At 48.7% G+C, this 16,952-nt stretch overlaps 7 protein-coding genes across 7 annotated transcripts; 3 read left to right on the forward strand and 4 right to left on the reverse strand.

Moving 5' to 3' along the window:
- Window positions 1-101: 101 nt before the first annotated feature.
- N7511_002833 (uncharacterized protein) lies at window positions 102-1,237 on the forward strand (the record flags this gene model as incomplete). The annotated part of the gene is made up of 5 exons (XM_057125258.1): window positions 102-389; window positions 457-562; window positions 621-800; window positions 850-1,121; window positions 1,187-1,237. The coding sequence occupies 5 exons, from the start codon at window positions 102-104 to the stop codon at window positions 1,235-1,237; spliced, it is 897 nt and encodes a 298-aa protein (XP_056987417.1).
- A 134-nt stretch (window positions 1,238-1,371) lies between these two features.
- atrA (protein kinase MEC1) lies at window positions 1,372-9,266 on the reverse strand (the record flags this gene model as incomplete). The annotated part of the gene is made up of 11 exons (XM_057125259.1): window positions 1,372-1,563; window positions 1,627-1,972; window positions 2,060-2,182; window positions 2,238-2,326; window positions 2,388-2,512; window positions 2,564-2,792; window positions 2,867-3,052; window positions 3,102-4,056; window positions 4,106-7,905; window positions 7,943-8,634; window positions 8,687-9,266. The coding sequence occupies 11 exons, from the start codon at window positions 9,264-9,266 to the stop codon at window positions 1,372-1,374; spliced, it is 7,317 nt and encodes a 2,438-aa protein (XP_056987418.1).
- Window positions 9,267-9,756: 490 nt separating this feature from the next.
- N7511_002835 (nucleoside deaminase) lies at window positions 9,757-10,491 on the forward strand (the record flags this gene model as incomplete). Its single annotated transcript, XM_057125260.1, has 5 exons — window positions 9,757-9,777; window positions 9,829-9,933; window positions 9,987-10,195; window positions 10,259-10,356; window positions 10,409-10,491. 5 exons carry the CDS (start codon window positions 9,757-9,759, stop codon window positions 10,489-10,491), a joined length of 516 nt encoding a protein of 171 aa, XP_056987419.1.
- A 199-nt stretch (window positions 10,492-10,690) lies between these two features.
- On the reverse strand, window positions 10,691-11,504 carry N7511_002836 (putative NADH-ubiquinone oxidoreductase 21 kDa subunit; the record flags this gene model as incomplete). Its single annotated transcript, XM_057125261.1, has 5 exons — window positions 10,691-10,765; window positions 10,819-11,021; window positions 11,087-11,292; window positions 11,346-11,362; window positions 11,445-11,504. The coding sequence occupies 5 exons, from the start codon at window positions 11,502-11,504 to the stop codon at window positions 10,691-10,693; spliced, it is 561 nt and encodes a 186-aa protein (XP_056987420.1).
- Window positions 11,505-11,827: 323 nt separating this feature from the next.
- N7511_002837 (Chromosome segregation in meiosis protein 3) lies at window positions 11,828-12,722 on the forward strand (the record flags this gene model as incomplete). Its single annotated transcript, XM_057125262.1, has 3 exons — window positions 11,828-12,045; window positions 12,095-12,173; window positions 12,231-12,722. 3 exons carry the CDS (start codon window positions 11,828-11,830, stop codon window positions 12,720-12,722), a joined length of 789 nt encoding a protein of 262 aa, XP_056987421.1.
- A 333-nt stretch (window positions 12,723-13,055) lies between these two features.
- N7511_002838 (RCC1 domain-containing protein) lies at window positions 13,056-14,683 on the reverse strand (the record flags this gene model as incomplete). The annotated part of the gene is made up of 2 exons (XM_057125263.1): window positions 13,056-13,880; window positions 13,934-14,683. The coding sequence occupies 2 exons, from the start codon at window positions 14,681-14,683 to the stop codon at window positions 13,056-13,058; spliced, it is 1,575 nt and encodes a 524-aa protein (XP_056987422.1).
- A 274-nt stretch (window positions 14,684-14,957) lies between these two features.
- N7511_002839 (RibD family protein) lies at window positions 14,958-16,822 on the reverse strand (the record flags this gene model as incomplete). The annotated part of the gene is given in 2 exon segments (XM_057125264.1): window positions 14,958-16,211; window positions 16,223-16,822. The coding sequence occupies 2 exon segments, from the start codon at window positions 16,820-16,822 to the stop codon at window positions 14,958-14,960; spliced, it is 1,854 nt and encodes a 617-aa protein (XP_056987423.1).
- Window positions 16,823-16,952: the final 130 nt, after the last annotated feature.

Raw genomic sequence — 16,952 nt, forward strand, 5'->3', positions numbered from 1 at the left:
TCTGCATTTGACATCACCTCCGAATCTCTAAACATCAAAATCACTGGAACGTCATAATACTCAACAAGATCGTCGTGCGCCCAGAGCGCTCACTATACACCATGTCCATGAGATCACCTCGCGGTCCTTCGCCGCAGCGCTCACTCGACCAGGACCGACCACGATCGCGGTCGCGTTCTGTGCGTCGCTCAAGGCCTTTGAGTGAAACCCCCCGGGATACAAGCCAGAGTCCTTCCCATGGACGCCGCGATCGCCATCATTCAAGAACCCGTTCCCCCTCTCGCGGCAGAACCCGATCCCGCAGTCGCAGCCGGGGTGGTCGTCGTTACCATAGCAAGAGTGACAGTCGCTCGCTCACTCCGAATCAAAGCCCTCCAAGAAGTTCCAAGGTCCGTCCTGATGCAAATTTACGCCTACAACTATGAAAGCAGGTGCTAACGTTTATATCAACAACAGATTGTGGTAGAGAAATTAACTAAAAATGTTACGGAAAATCACATTCGAGAGATCTTTGGGGACTTTGGAGACATTGAGTACCTTGACCTGCCGACCAACAAAGCTTGTGAGTCTTGCCTCTCATTCACTTGTCGATCTACACTTTCTAACGTCTTTTGTTTTAGTTATGACCAATCGAGGAACGGCATATATCCTTTACTATGATCCTGCCGATGCAGAGGCTGCTATTGCTCACATGCACGAGGCTCAGCTTGATGGGGCCATCCTGAATGTCTCAATTGTTCTTCCTCGGCGGAAATTCTCAAACTCACCCCCTCCTGCATCAAACCGAGGCAATGGGGGCCGTTCTAGATATGGTCGGGGACCATATGCTGGCCAGCAATCTCCGCCAAGAAGACACGGCGGTGGAAGACCTACAGAACGCCATGATGTCTACAGGCCAAGGTCTCTATCACGCTCACGATCTCCCGTTCGTGAGCGGTCATTTTCATCTCGATCACGGTCCCCCCCACCCAGACGAGGTAGCATTCGCGCAGATTCGCGTCACCGCAGGCGCCGTAGCCCAAGCTATAGGAGTTATGGTGACAGCAGTCGAAGCCGCAGCCCAGCCAGAAGCCGTGGCCGAAACCGCCACTGATAACCTAACAGTCCGAAATATCATGGCAGTATTATCATGGAGTGGATTATTGATGTGGAACTTAACCACGTCCTGCTCGGCTTTCTGTTGCAGGCAACCGAATGTTTGCTGCACAATATCCACCATAAATGTATTGAAACCTAAAAAAAGCAACCAGTGTTATGAAGCAGCACCCGAATCAAAAAAAGTAAACTTTTTCATGTCATCTCTCAATTTCCGTAGACTGCCTAAACGCATTTCTCGACTATGGATCAAAACAGCGGCATTGTGTTGACAACTCAGAAGAACGAACACCATCCGATATACATCGACGCCAGCTTCTTCTGGTCTGTTGCCTGCATAATCAACTCGTCCACTTGACCATCCACGGAAAGGGCAATAGGCTGTTTAGACATGTAGCCGCGAAGTTTGTTCCGCACGTCCTCCAAAACACCAGCTGGTGTATCGGGAACATTGACATGGGTGCGGCGCTGAGGTGGGAAAAGATACATGTTAGCCACAACTCATGGAGGCATCAATTCGAATTTACTCACTCTCTTGCCAATGAAATCTGTTGTTGGATCGTGCAAAAAGGTCTCGAGAACAGTCATCAAAGCGTCCTCGTTCTGTCGTAAAAGACTGAGAGTGATTTCACAGGTTCGCCTGAAGGGGCCTATTACCTCTAGGATTAGCATAGAACCAGCATCGAGCTTCCACCCAAACCCACCATTGTATCCATAAGCGCCAAACGCATCCACCATGTTATGGGTCAGTCGGAATGGTACCACCTCGGGCTTTTCGAAAGTTTGACCTTTGTCAAACAGACAGTTGAAATCGACATGCAGCAGACCACCTGTACCTTCTTCGAATGAGAGATTCTCCCCATGTCGATCGCCCAGACTACAATGTAGTAAGGTGTGTTAGTAACATAGAGCGATATATGCATAAGAAGCCTTTAATGAGCAATGGGATAGCGGTCTAACGTACCCGAGGACATATCCCACCATGGACATAACGGCAGAAGATCGTGTATACCGCAGTCTGGCTGTGAACCATGCTTCCGTCTCGGGGAACATCTCGATGAACCACTCATGGAGAACTGGGGGAAGCCTGTTGCCTGTCAGTATGATAGAACACCGATCAGGAGAGTTATGTGAGAACATACTTGGCCAAGATCTTGGTTGTAAACAATGGCAACTTTGAGAAGGATTGATCGGCGCAGATGTCTTCCAAATAGTGCCTGATCTCATTGTACTAATGAGCTTGTTAGTAAATCGATAGAGGAGAACTCCCGGTGTGGTTCCCATGAGCTTACGTTTGGTGTGATTCCTCTTTCGCGTAGCCCTTTCATGATAATCTCCCTCAGTGTACGGAGGTTGTCAACCCACTCGATGAGACCACATTCCTCGTTCAAAGGCGTCACGGCGTACGTTTTGATATCTGTCCAGCTTCAGCTTTGGTCATGAATGAATCTAATTCACAACTACTCACACATGCGTCGCTTGCTTGATTCGACGTCTCTCTTGAGAAACCTGTTGATCATGTTATTGAATTCCATGAGACGTTGGTCCTTGCGCAAATCATCTTTAGGTTTGCACAGCGCATTGTAGATCTTCCCATCAGAGCCTCGTATGCTAATCTTGCGTGGCTTTTGGAGCGAATTCAAGATTTGGGCGTCATCGAGAACGGCCTCGATGGTTGTTGGATCCCGGGGAAAGCCCTAAATCCTTTAATGTATTCGAGGGTTTGACTGGCAGGAAGACTTGGAATCAACATCGCCTGGAAAGGAACCACCAGCCGACAGGGTGCAACCTTGTGATTGAATCCTAGATTGCGACCTAATTGAACCTTGGTCACCTTGTTCTCAACTCTGGCAAGACAAAGCTGGAGTAGTTCTTCGGAAAACTTCTGTCCTTGATTTATCATGCGGCGAATTTCCGACGCCGAGGATGACTCTCCCTTGGACTTGTTTCCATAATCCTGGGCAAATTAGTGATTGTGTGATCTAGATGAATAAGGAGCTACCTACCATAATCTTCTGCAGGCAGGTGAAGCCCTTAGTAGCTCGCTCCTTATTGGAAGATTTGACGACGGCAAGAACAGTCCAGAGACCCTGCTGTGGGAAATTGTGAACCGCTTTGGCAACAATCCGCGTCAAAAGATCGTAGACTGTGCTATTGGGGTGACAGATCCGAGCAACAACCTGGGGAAGGATTGTGAACAACAGAGCTGCTTGTAGTCGTTTCTCGATGTATTTCTTTAGCTGTGCATGCATCTCATCCAGACTCTTTTGTCTTTGGGCTTTTGTGTGTCGCTGGAAATCTTCGTTGTCGCCCCTTTTGGGATCGAGTGGCTGTTCAACAATAAAGGCATGTTCAAGCCAGAGCGTAAGGAGCTTAGGCAATGTTTGAAAAACATATTTGGTCCCGTATGTCAATGAGCGGAGATAATTGTCGATGACAAGCTTTGTTGCTTCTCCACTTAGATATATCTGGGCCTCCTTTCCCATGGGTTTGACTTTCTCAGACTCCAGGATCTTGTTGTAGTGCTTTCCCAAATAATAATGCGCCCTTTCCCACTTTGGGTATAGCTTGATAGCTTCTCGGTATCTCTGAACAATGGCCTGAGAATGGGTCTGACCAGCTCTGTCTGTCCATTTAGCCAGCATGAGATGAGCGAGGGCAGTAGATTCATTTTGATGCTGTCCGCGGCCCGAAAGGAATGACATGACTTCAACGTCACTAGAAGAGGATGTGGTCTGGGTGGCTTCATTGTTAGATATTGCACCCTCCAGGGTCTGAATGGCCTTTCGATGATGTCCATCTTTCCAGAGCAGTCGCGCATGTTCAATAGCAGCAGATCTGTCTTTCAACCGTGCAGCATTTAGCATCGAATGATACGCTTGACTGCTGAAATTTCCCTTGCGTGAGAGACGTGCACTAGTCAGCCACGCAGCAGAGATGTCAGAATCGGCAAATTCACCACTGTATCACATATTAGTTCAATTTCAAATGTCTTTCGGGCGTAACTCACGCTAGCTCCATGGTGGCACGTCTCAGTCCCAAAAGATATTGCTTGTCAGATAGGTAACCACCCAACACATCCAGCCGTCTGTCCAGTGTATCAAGCAAGCCGGAATGTGAGCGACCAGATCCTACTCTAGCAATAGATTCTACCTCTGATAATGCATGCAATCGAAGCATGTCATCATGGCATGACTGTAGTGACGCCACTGAATTGGTGGTCAGCGATCGAGCAACATTGAGCCTAAGCTCGTTGATCTTGTCTGTGAATGAACTTGTTTTCTTTTGACGAAGAGCATCAAGAGCCGATCCGATGCCAACATTGAACTCCTCAGTGCCCTGTTCGGTACACAGTCCAAGATATCCTTCTAGCTTATCCCATCTGCCCATGATCCACGTTGCTTCAACTGCGAACGGAAGGAATCGTGAAGCCGCTGATTCACTTTCTTTCAGAACCTCGAAGCGAGTCAGGATGGCATCTTGTTGACCGGATTCTTTGAGGCAGGTCACGAGATTCCATTGAGCATCAACATTGTTAGGCTCTTTTTCAAGCTGCAGTTCATACCAACTCTGTGCTGTGGCCCATCTCCCTGCTTTCCTATGTTCAAGGACTTGCTGGTCAATATTCAAGGCGGACAAGTGGCTTGAGATGCCCTCAATACCATCCGGCTCATCGATCTGGCTGTAAATGTCTTGTAATCGTTGATACAGAGGCTCAAGGGTACCGCGATCTTGCTCTCCTTCACGCAATTTGGTTTTTCGAATGTACTGCTCCCAATGAAAGAGTGCTTTGGAGAATGATTTACATTCAACAGCACGCTTGGAGATGATCTCGGGAGGTATGGAAGATAGAAGTGTTTCAACAGACTTGATCTGTGACGAATATTTGTCGATGAGCGCGTCGCGACTTAAATCTTTATGGGAACGACTCGAATGGTTGGATCCTTGTGCCAAGCCGTTGAGGTGCTTCTTCTTTCCTTGTAACCATCTAGACAGGTAATCGAGCACTTCAAAAACACTTTGGCTACTGCTAATGATGGTCTCACGGGCATTGTTGTTTGTCTCAGGAACAGGATGAGAAAGGACTCTCATCAACTCGCATTGAAGATCCTGTTTCTCCTGCTCAGTTCCTCCCACGACACGGTTCAGAACCGCGAAGGGTAGAAGAAACGAAGATATAGAGATATCTTGACCTTTCACCACACGACTGGAAATGGAGAAGACCATCTTTGCATTATCTCCATTGCCTGTTTGTAGAAGGTCTTGCACGAACGCTCGAAGCCACTCGCTATGAGTCAACTTGGGAGAAAACAGGGGATATCTGATTTCGGCATGATTGGTGACAACGGTGACCGTGTACGTCGATGTGAGAAATGGCGTGAGAGTGTTCCGAACACTTTCTGGAAGCTCCATCCAGCGCTGATGCTTTTCGTCGCCTTGGAGGTCGCGAGACCGCTGGTTAAGTACCGAGTTGAGTTTGCAGAATTTGAGAAGACCCTGCATGGCCCATGCTAGAAACCCTTGAGCTCTGGTATTGGAAGCAGACAAGAATGCCTCCACCAGTACGTTTTGGAGAAAGAAAAGAATAAAGGCGACAGTTTCCTCCATTCTGTCGAAGTTAGACAAAACAAGTATGTCCTTTTTCTCTTTTATTGTCTCTACTCGATTAGGATCAAGGCAGCCAACAAGGCCCAAGCATTGCGCTGACAGCAATGTGATGCTGTCTGAGGTAGTGTTGAACTTCACGCAACAATCCAAGAGCGACCTTGTCATATGGGCAATCACAGGATCTGGTTGTTCACTGAGAACAGAGTCGTGGAGGAATTCCTCGTTTGCGGCCAGAAAAGGTGCTAATTCCATCAATACCTGTTCGACGACGGTAGCATTCTCGCTTTGGCAGCGACGTATAAGCGCCACAAACTGGCTACGCACATCCATTTGAGCCCTGAGATCATTTATCTTGGCATCGAAGGGGGCTAGCTCTGGAATAGAGGCGAGTGAAGGCATTGTGTTGAATGTATCTCTCACAAGACTCTGATGGTTTGTCAATATGTGATCAATGAGCTGACAGGCACGATTTCTGCTCTCTTCGGTCAAATTGTCCCAGTATCTAATCACAATTGCCAGTGTTTGGTCAATTATGGGCTCAAGGTCCTCTTCAGTAAGTGAGCTGACCAAAGTCTTCCATGCAGAGAATGCACAGTCGCATAATTCCTCGATCTCAAGAGCGGAACGAAGACAGGCGCAGACCTGAGGCAAAGCACTGCTAACGTGACCCTGGGCAATTTTGATCATCTCTTCGATAGCTTTGATATTTCGTCTCTTCTCTGCCAAAGTTTGTCTCACCTGGAAGTCGTTGATGGCATTTGCGAATTGGGTGATAATACCGAGAACATGCTCCTCAATGAAGTGACTCAGGTCTGTCTTTCTTGACGTGGTTCCATGTGAGATCTTTCGTGGAACGAATGTAGCCAGGCGTTGAAGAGCCTGATAAAACCTATCCTTTTTTTGCTCGCCCGCATCACCGAGACTTTTCAGCAGATCACAGGTGATAAGAATTGGTTCGATTCTAACCAACTCTGCCAATGTCCGGCCCTTGAAAGCGGGATCTATCTCTGCCAAAAGGGACATGATCATGGCCTCTGGGTTGTCTGATTGCTGTGATAAGAGGAAAGCAAGAATTGCAGCTAGATTGTTTTTCTCCGAGCAGACATCAAAGGCAGATTCGCCTTCATTGCGGCTAGCCCCAATTCTGCAAATGATGTCTCTTTTTCGAGTCAGAACCAAGTAAGGCAAGACATGGACTTCCGTCAGCCGAAGGAAGCCATCCACTTTCATGCCAAGTAAGTCACATAACTGTTCAGCCATATGTGGGCGAGATTGAAGGTTTTTGACAACTGTCACTGAGAGGGTTCTCCAGTACGGCCTAAATAGGCCAGCAGGTGTCAGAGAAAAGTACTGTGCAAGTTTAGATAGCTCATTATAGGCCACAGCGCAAACATAGGGATTTGTATGCGCGAGATACTCCAGTAGACGCAAAAGAATGATGTTCTTTTCTTCATCCTCTGAGACGGTGGCTAACCGACAAAGTGTCATGATACAGGCTTCTTGCACTGGCATGTCGTCTTTCCCCGAGAGATTCTTGATCCATTCAAGCACAGCGACAAAATTGGCTCGACGAACGTCTGTTGGAAGACCTGGACGTACAAATGCCACCACAGTATGTCCAGCCGCAATGCGTAATTCCCTGATAGAACTGCGAAGTGAATGCAGACAGAACTCACCAGAAGCGGAAGTTGAAAGATGCATCTGATTGGAGTTGGGAGCATGCATTAAAATTCGTCTCAAAGCAACCATTGCAGAAATCCGAGGACCAGGCGTGCGGGTTAGCCTGGGTAGAATGGAATTAAATAATGTCCAAATTTCACCGTAATCAGGACACTCTGTTGTGTCGGCGTCATTGTGCGGACCTGTTTCAATATCGCATGTTTGGCAAAAGAGGATGTTTCGTTCTATGATATCAGAAGGCTTGTTCTGAAACTTTCTTGTTACTGCACATGCGAGTTTCCCAAGAATGTCCAGCATTACAATTTTCTGAGGATCGGAAGTTTCATTGTGCGATTTTTGGATGACAGCAAGCAGCTCAGATATTGACTTGCCGCAGTCAAAGTGAAGAACAGAGGACAATTCTCCCCCAAGCACTTGGAGCAAGTCATGGCTGTTGGGTTCTGTAGATAGTCCGGGAAGACATAACCGCTTCGGTGCCCGAGCATTTTCATTTGGCTCATCTTGGGGTAAAGCACCAGGTCTCTGGAAGGCGAAGTCCGAATCCGCGGGGGGGATCAACGGGGGGTGTTTTTAACTTGGCATGTAATGTTTGGAAGGAACTCCACAGATGTGATTCAGAGAGCTGATCGTTTAAATGCACTGATTCAACATCTCCCAAAGCTGGTAGAGCTTCTCTCAACTGTTGGACCAGTGATCTCGAGTTGGCTGCTGCCCGTGAAAGATCATCTAGGAAGCAACTGAGAAGGGCTTGAACAGAATTCAGTTGAGATAGAACATCTAGACCCAATATTCCACGTAGGAATTGACACCATGTAGAAACCAAGCTTGTGTTTGAAAGTAGACTTGAGGTATGGGATCCCGAGACCCAGCATCGCTGCAAGCAAGTCAGGTATTGTAAAGATAAAGACTCATCTTCTGGAGTTAATTTTGCCCTAAAGAGGTGCAGCCACTCAAGAATGACCTTTCGCAGACGATGATACCCGTTCAGCGTCCACGAAAGGTTGAACTCATGGTGCTTTGCACGAGACACCACATCATTATTCGGGCTGAACGAATCTAGCAATCGGCAGGCTAGTGAAAACGATTGATAAAAATTCCCAAGGAGTGTACGGTTACTGCACAAACTAGGGGAGAGACCTAGATTTTCGATGTCTTCAATGAGGGTTCCCCCTTCTGCGGGTATCGTCAAATTTTCGTGGCGTGACGACCAGGGATCATTGAATTGACACTTTTCAAGGGAGAGCAAGATATCTGCGGAGTATGTTAGTTTTGACCAAGGTTAAATTCGAAGACAGGAACAGACCTGAAGTGCAAGCACGCAGAAACGCAGCAACCGCATAGCTTGCTGGCAATGACCGGGCCTGTCTTTGGCCACAGTATACTAAACTAGACCATATAAGTTGAATCCTGTCACGTACAATCTCGGATGTCCAGATGTTGGCAAGTCGAATCAGGCGTAGAATCAGCCATGAAAACAGAGGCGCATGTATATCCTCACCCCAGATGAGTGGGTCAGATGTTTCCCACAGAGCTTGGGGGGATTTCTCAATGCTTGCTTGAATGATGTCCAAGCAGTCGAGTACTTGCCCTTCTAAATTTTGCTCCTGAGAGTTGCTTTTGGGGCTGATATCGAGCCCAGCCTTCAATACAATGCATATGAGTTTGTTGACATCCGTGACATCTTCGTCCACACGTAATTGATTGTGAGCTTCACCGAGAAGTTCCTGACGTAGCTGTGAGAAAGTCTCTCTTGTGAGATGAGCATCGTGTCCTTGGGAGGCAAGACGCGGTGCAAAATGCGCAGCAAGGATCGACGAGGCGGGCTCAGGTCTCCAACCGTTCCCAGACATGGCGACCTTTTCATTGTCTCCCTCGGCGGCCATATGGGATACACATGTTCAAGCGAAGATCAAGAACGAGAGTGCGCAACCCAGATGTCAGGTGTTGCATGAAGGAGGTGCAGATACGCGGAATCGATATGTCGTCGACACCTGAGGCACCCTTTATCCGTTACCGCGTAAGTAATAAATACATTTTCACCCATTTTAAGGTTGATACTTGTGACCGTACAGTTTCACTTATCTTCTAGGAGTTCGGAATAATCGCTGGGTTTGGTTGACTAGGAATGCCCATGAGGATGACTTGAGCATTTCCATAAATGGTTGACCTCCAAAATTTCGGGTGCCACTATTACTGCCCTTCTGTCTTTTTCATCTCTTCGGGCTAGGATCTGGCCTACAGTCTATCCTACAGTCAATCCGTCTAGAAAGATCTTCTTAAAAACATTACAGACCCAAGAGACCCCTCAAATACCAGCCATGGAGTTCAGGGGCTAACCCCGCGGTGGCGGAGGATTCAAGGCATGGCTATTTCATGAGACAGGCTTTGCTGATGGTATGATGCTCCTCCCTACGCGGTGAGAACTCATGCTGACTTCGATAACAGGGCGAAAAGGCACTTGACTCAGGCGAAACCCCTGTGGGCTGTGTTCTGGTGCACAATGATCAGATTGTGGGGTTTGGCATGAACGATACGAATAGATCTATGAATGTGCGCTAGGTGGAAAGTTCTGCCACATGAGATAACTCGCTAATCATACAAAGGGTACCCGGCATGCCGAGTTTATAGCGATTGCAGAGATGCTTCAATCCTACCCCAGGTCAGCATTGCAATATACGGATCTCTATGTGACAGTTGAACCCTGTGTGATGTGTGCGTCTGCATTGAAACAGTACCGCATACGCAGTGTCTACTTCGGCTGTGCGAATGATCGATTTGGAGGCACTGGCGGTGTACTGTCTTTACATTCCGAGTGAGTCCGCTCAGAAATTGTTCAGAAGCTGTTCGGAATCGGTGCAAGACTAACTCAACATAGCTCCTCAATTGACCCACCATATCCCGTGTACGGTGGTCTATTCGAAAAAGAAGCAATCATGCTGCTCCGTCGTTTCTACATACAGGAGAACGAGAAAGGTAGGCAGGACTTAAAAGACTTGAAGCCAAGCACCCGCTAACATCAGGCCAGCTCCCAACCCAAGACCGAAGAAGAATCGCGAGTTGAATACTCAATTTGAGGATGACAGTAAGGAGGCATCTTCCATGGTGTAGATGTGCACTTTTTCGAAAATGATGCGCTTTATTACGACTGAATATTACTTTACCAAGTTCTCTCCAATGAAAACATTCAAGGTTGATCAGAACGGGAATCTGTATTGTAAATAGCAATTGCGCCCCAAAAACACACACGAAAGCGGATATGTGTACAAGTCTGCACTGGAATGACTCTCTATCAATTGTCCTGGGTGATTCATGAGGAGCCAGTCCGCTCTGCCTCCAATTCCCGCTCGGCCTGCTGGTAGTACTTGGCTGTGTCGACACCATGCTGTAAAACAGTCAGTATTATGGACTGTCCAATGAGCCAGAGAATCAACTTACTTGGTCATGGTTGACGACATTGATCCATGGGAGAACATGGATGAAGAGTTCCGAGTAGCGCGAGTTCCGGGCTGCGACACCTTGTAGGTAGGATGACATCTTGGAGGCGCCGTACAAAGGCTCTCCCTTCTTGACCTTATCGACCATCTCGCGAGTATCCATCTCAACTTCCCTCAAATTCTCGGTGAAGCCGTAGAAACGTCCTGCGAAGGTGTAAGCAGCGACATTAAAATTTCGCAAAAGCATACGGGAGTCTAGGCTGACATACTGCAGGAGCGCTGGTAGAGCACGTGAAGACCACCGATCAGACCGACAGCTGTAGCAAGGCGCATGGAGGGCGCAAAGCCACCACGGCCCACATGCGACGGGCTGACTCTCTCCATGACCCAGAAGGCAATGGGGGAAACTGAGGCCATTCCACCGGCCACAGCGTAGTCCGAAGGCCGGGCATATCCGAATACTCGCTTCAAATGCCTGTCAATTGTGTGAGCTCATGTCAATATTCTAAAATCCGGGGTAAATCGTACGGGTCGGAGTCGATCAACTGTGGGATGTATTAGCACAAGAGTCAAGCGGCGCTCAAGGAAGCAAAATGCAATTCTCAGAGGGTGTGCGGGCAATCATACGGGGTAATCAGTGTTGGCCCGCTTAGGGGGCACAATGGCCGTCTTGGTGTCTGTCGCCATGTTGGAACGTGAGGGTTGGTTGTGTAGATGAGGTTGAAGTTCTGGGAGTTGGACGAGAGGAGGGTACACTAGCCATATTAGGAATAGCGCATTGAAGGCGGGCAGGATCGTCAGCAGCCAATCAGAACGCACCGAACTGGCTACTCGCGTCACGCGTCGAGGCGGCTTCTGATTGATTGCATCTGATAGCTACCACTTGAGCCATTGAACACCTTCAATATAGCAATTGAGCATCCAACGACCTTCCAACAATACTGACAGGGTCTGACGCTCCAATACACTACATAAGGACCCGATTTCCAACGTCATATTCTGTTGGAACTATGGCCAACGCGAACGTTTCCGACCACGGAAGTCCAACAAATGATTTGAACGATCTCTTTGATTACGATGTTGGCTTGGATGAGATCGTCCTAGATAAAAACACGACTAGCAATACCAAACCCGCTACAGCAGGGGATCCTGCGCTCGGTCTTGGTCTCGACGAAGAAGTCAAGGTCACAAAGCAACGACAACCTGTCGCAAAACTCGACGAGAGCCGGTGAGCATGTCTACTCCCACAGCAAGCATGGGGATGCTGACTACTCTAGTTTACTATCACAAGCGGGAATCCCTAAGCTACGGCAATCTGCAAAACGTAAACTGAGATTTAAAGGCAAAGGGCACGAGGTTTGTTCCCCAACATGTTCCAAGGAGGCTGTCCCCACTAATCACGAACGAGGTTAGTTTTCGGATGCCGCACGCCTTCTCAACTTCTATCAGCTATGGCTTGACGATCTATACCCACGAGCGAAATTCGCAGATGGCCTGACAATGATCGAGAAACTGGGACATTCAAAAAGAATTCAAGTCATGCGAAGAGAATGGATTGAGGAGGAGAAACCAAGACCTTTGGACAGCTCTGAGCCTACGCGAGAGATGCTTGAGAGTTTACAGATACCTAAAACCGCAACTCATTTGGGTGATGGTGATGCTCCAGCTACCAAAGACCAAGACGAGGCTGGTGAAGGGGACCTATTCATTCCAGATGATGAAGGCATACGACCATCTACCAGCTACCCTGAACCTGAAGACGATGATCTAGATGATCTACTTAGGGAACAGGACGAGGTGATGGCTGACTGTCCCTCTGATACAGTTGCATCATCTTCACGACCACCTAATGATTTTGATGACTACGACGCTGAATACGAAGCTATGAAGGACCTTGGAATGTAAATGCAGAGGTACCTTTGCAATAGAATTTGATGGCAGCAATTGATTAATTCCATTCAGTCTCAATTTATCGAGCCACAATACTGCAAAACTATCAATGCATGTAAGAGTTCAGAAATATAAGCCAGCTCGATGGGTCAAATGAATCACCATCACTAACTCGAAAAGCAAGACGGCAATATGACGATACTAACAATTTACAGAGTGAAATGCAAAGTGCCGGCGCCGGTAGATTGCATAATGGGTTTGGATATCTCACGCAAGAGACAACTCTGAATCAAAGGGGCCATTAAATGTTAAAGTACAGGAGAGAACATCCATCAAAAGAAGTTCGTATTAGGTGCTAGCAGCCTCTGTAAAAACAGAGAATTGACCGCCGGCACCCGCCCAGTTCAGCTGCTTGCCACGAACAGCAGTGTTGTCAATGATTGTGGCCACCTCAATGTCATCTTGGGTTCCTTGGCCGGTGGCATAGGTGGCTGAGAAGCCCCATGACCACGCACGGCCCTCGGTATCAATCGCAATTGAGTGATCGGAGTTCGCGGCAACACTCTTGGCCTTAATGCCGGGGATAGGAGTAGGCTCAATCAGGATGCGAGGATGATCACGTTCATCCTTGATAGTGGACTCGGTGGAGAGTGTATCGACCTTGATACCGCTTTGAAAGCCGTCCAGACGGCCCCATACCAAACATTCGCCATCAGCTGTTCTGGCAAGGGAGTGGTGAGAGCCACCGCAAATCTGAGTGACATTTCTTCCCGAAAGCGATTCAACGAGGGTGGGATGCACGATGGCAGCCTCGGAATCACCGGCACCCTCGCGGATAGCTGTTGCGCCAAAGCTGTTCAGTCCCCAGGCGAAAACCTTGCCAGATGTGTGAACGGCGAACGAGTGGTAGCAGCCACTACCGATGTGAACAATGTTCTTGGGCAAGCCGAACTCGCGAGGCTGCAGACCATTGAGTCTATTACGTTCAATAATTCGACGACCCAGCTGGTTCTGTTGGCCTGAGCCCCAGGAGAACACGCGACCTTGGTCGCCAAGGGCTAGTACGTGGTTGGCGCCGCAGCTCAAGTGCGTGATCTTCTTCAAAGACGAGATATGGAGGGGGGTCATCTGAACGTGGTGAGTCGCGTCAAATCCGAGAATTCCATCGTTGCTCTAACTTCACCGTTAGTAAATATCATAGACATGAGACAAAAGTCAATTCTTACTCGGAAGGTACCCCAGCCGTAGACCAGACCGTCATCAGTCAAGGCAAAACTAGAGCTATCACCAGTAGCGACTTCGACAAAAATAGTGCCTTCGGGGAATGCGCTAGCGGGAATCGCAGTGGGTGTGGACTCGTGGGGATTCAGGCCACTGTCATCATCCTCTGAATCAGAGTCGTTGGCATTCATGTCCTTGTAGCCGCCATCCCATGTGGTGTCTCTTCCCAAAGCTCCCTGATCGTTCACGCCCCAGCTTAAGATCTTGTTGTCATGAGTGAGAGCGAGGCAGTGCATACCGCCAACAGCGACCTGCACGACACCAACTTCCTCCGCACTGAGAAGCTTATTCAAACGTGGGCGCTTGACATCGATAACGTTCTTTGCCGCACCCAAACCAAGTTCTCCGGAGCTTCCCTCACCACAAACAAACACGTTTAATTTGGTTTTTGGTGCCTCATTGATGACAACCTTAGACTTGGGCTTCGCTGCTCTCGTCGTCTTCAGTTGACGGGGTTGCGTGACGCGAGGCTTTTTTGTTTCGCTAGGCTCCTCCTCCTCATCGGCCTTGCGCTTCTTGGTCGCAGATGTCGTCTTAGTCGTAGCAGTGGACATTTTGCGCGACTTGGTTTCCTTCACAGTGGTTTTGGTGGTCTCTGTGACGCTCCTCTTAGGTCGACCAGTGGTCTTTGTTTCCGTCGAAGTCTTCGCAGCTGACTTCTTCGGCGCAGTAGATGTGCTCTTTTTAGGAGGCATTATGAAGCAAGAGCGAACAGAAAATAAAGAATGGGGAGACAGGGGGGAGGAGGGGAGGAGGAATGTATGGGGAGCTGTGAAAGGTTAGGCCGACGCGCGAAAGAAAAAAAAAGTGCCAAGCCCAAACCGTCAATAAGTAAATAATGCGGCATTCTCCCCGGCCCCCCGAATTTACACTTGCATTAATTCATGGGATTCATCTCTGACTTCCTCTGGATTACTTTTATATGAAGGGCCATAATGCAAACGAGCCAGATATGAACAATGGATTATTTCAGTCTCTTTGTGCTTCTTCTGGGTGCGCACTGGGTCGAATCTTGCCGCACATGATGACATTTTGCCCTAAGGGCATCCATTTGACCTCTCTTGGATTGAGTGCAGCATTTGGTGCACCTCCCGGGTCTTGCTTGGAATCTGGACTGACATTCACTCCACCGCGTCCAAGGTAAGTGGGGGCAACGGTCACGACGATCGAGTCGATGAAGCTGGTATACTCGGGGTTCAATAGTTCACTCAAGACGGTTCCGCCGCCTTCAATCATAACACTTTTGACGCCCTCAGATGCAAGAGCACGGAATATAGCTTCCCAGCGTAACCTCCAGTGTTGGTTAAACTCTACAATGCGAAGAAAATCGCCGCCGTAGCCCTTGAGCATCATTAACGTCTGAGGATTGATCTGAGCCCCTGGGGATACAACGACCCATGGGGCTTTACCTTTACCATCCACAGCGGTACGCAACATTCGACATTCGGGATGTACAGGCCATCGACCCATGGGATCAATAATCACTGGCCTGGGCTGCCACATTCGACCCAGACCTCCAAACCCACCAGCGCCCTCGAGGCGGCAGTTCAAACCGGGATTGTCTGCGAGAACTGTGCCTACTCCGACAAGAATGGCATCATGTCGGGATCTCAGGTAATGGGTCATCAGTTTGGCCTCAGGGCCAGATAGCACCGTTTGCATTCCTGGTTGAAGCGAAATTTTGGAGTCCATTGACGATGCATAGGACAATGTGACATGAGGGAACTCTCTTCGCTCGGAGGTTTGGGGCAGATATGGCTGCAAAAAGTCCAGTGAGAATTGAGGAAATGATAGCGTGTCGGGGGGTAATGAAGATGATGAGATCGATGGAAGTGGTTTTGGTTGCGACGGAACTTCATTAACCCCATCAGTGCTTTGGGTCTTGATAATTCCGTGTCCCTTTTGGTATTCGTAGCCCTCATGTGGAACAAGGTTAACCTCTGGGTTTTGAATGCGCCATTTAGCAGAGATGTTGCGGACATCTGTCACAGTGAAGAACCGTCCTCCAGCCTCACACAGCTTATCTGGCTCTTCTTGAAATTTGGTGTAAATAGAAGATGGAAGATACCCTTTCACGCATTCTTTTCGCGCATATTCCATTAAACCCGAGTTCCGCTTCACCCGGTCAATATAATCCAGGTCGTGCGAGTGAATGCTGCAGCTTCCTGGAGTTCTCGCGATAGTGACGGTCGAGTACGCGCCCTCGAAGCGTACAACTTTGATCTGAAAATTACAAATCCCCCCTCGCGCACACGCTTTTTTCGAGGTCGTTTGCCTTCTGGGAGTGGCCGAGTTTCCGATGTGCGGTGGGTTGGACGTCGTAAACGGCACATGTAATAGTCTGTAGTGCAATGGCCCTCCTTGCTGGCGTTTGACCTTTGCTTAACCCAAACATTGTCAATAAAGGGCCAATATGTCTCAAACTCCTCCAGACTGATCTCTATCGGGTCGTTGCACTCGAACAAGACCTTTCGGATTCGCGCTAGGTTCGGGGGATTGTTGAACAGGCTGGGTGTTGTCTTCACATTTGAATGTGTAGTCGCGTTGCTGCTATTGACATCGTTCAAATCGGTAGTTGCATGAAACTGGCTCGAATCACTTTCGTCACCGCGTAAAGCCTGCTTGTTGAGAGCGCCGAATAGATTGATTGGTGTGGCTTCGGGTTGCGGCCGGTCTTCTTCCAACACATATTTTTGTGCTTCGGGATGGACCAGCCCGACCCCTCTGTCTGGTCTCAACACGTCCTCTACCTGTACAAAGCCATTGCGCGGGGACCCCGCTTCGCTGCCGGACGTGTCTACGTTCGAGCCAGACGCGTTCGAGACATGGTCCATTCTGGGGAAGTGGGAGGCAGAACGCAAAATTTCGTACCCGGCTATGACCAAACAGCCATTTCGATTGAGCACAAAGGCCTCGGGTGAAAGACGGGGAGCTATAGGATCGGAGCATGGGAAGATTCCCTCG

This window comes from Penicillium nucicola, assembly GCF_028828085.1.
Source record: "Penicillium nucicola strain IBT 29836 chromosome Unknown utg000002l, whole genome shotgun sequence".
Classification (NCBI taxonomy): domain Eukaryota; kingdom Fungi; phylum Ascomycota; class Eurotiomycetes; order Eurotiales; family Aspergillaceae; genus Penicillium; species Penicillium nucicola.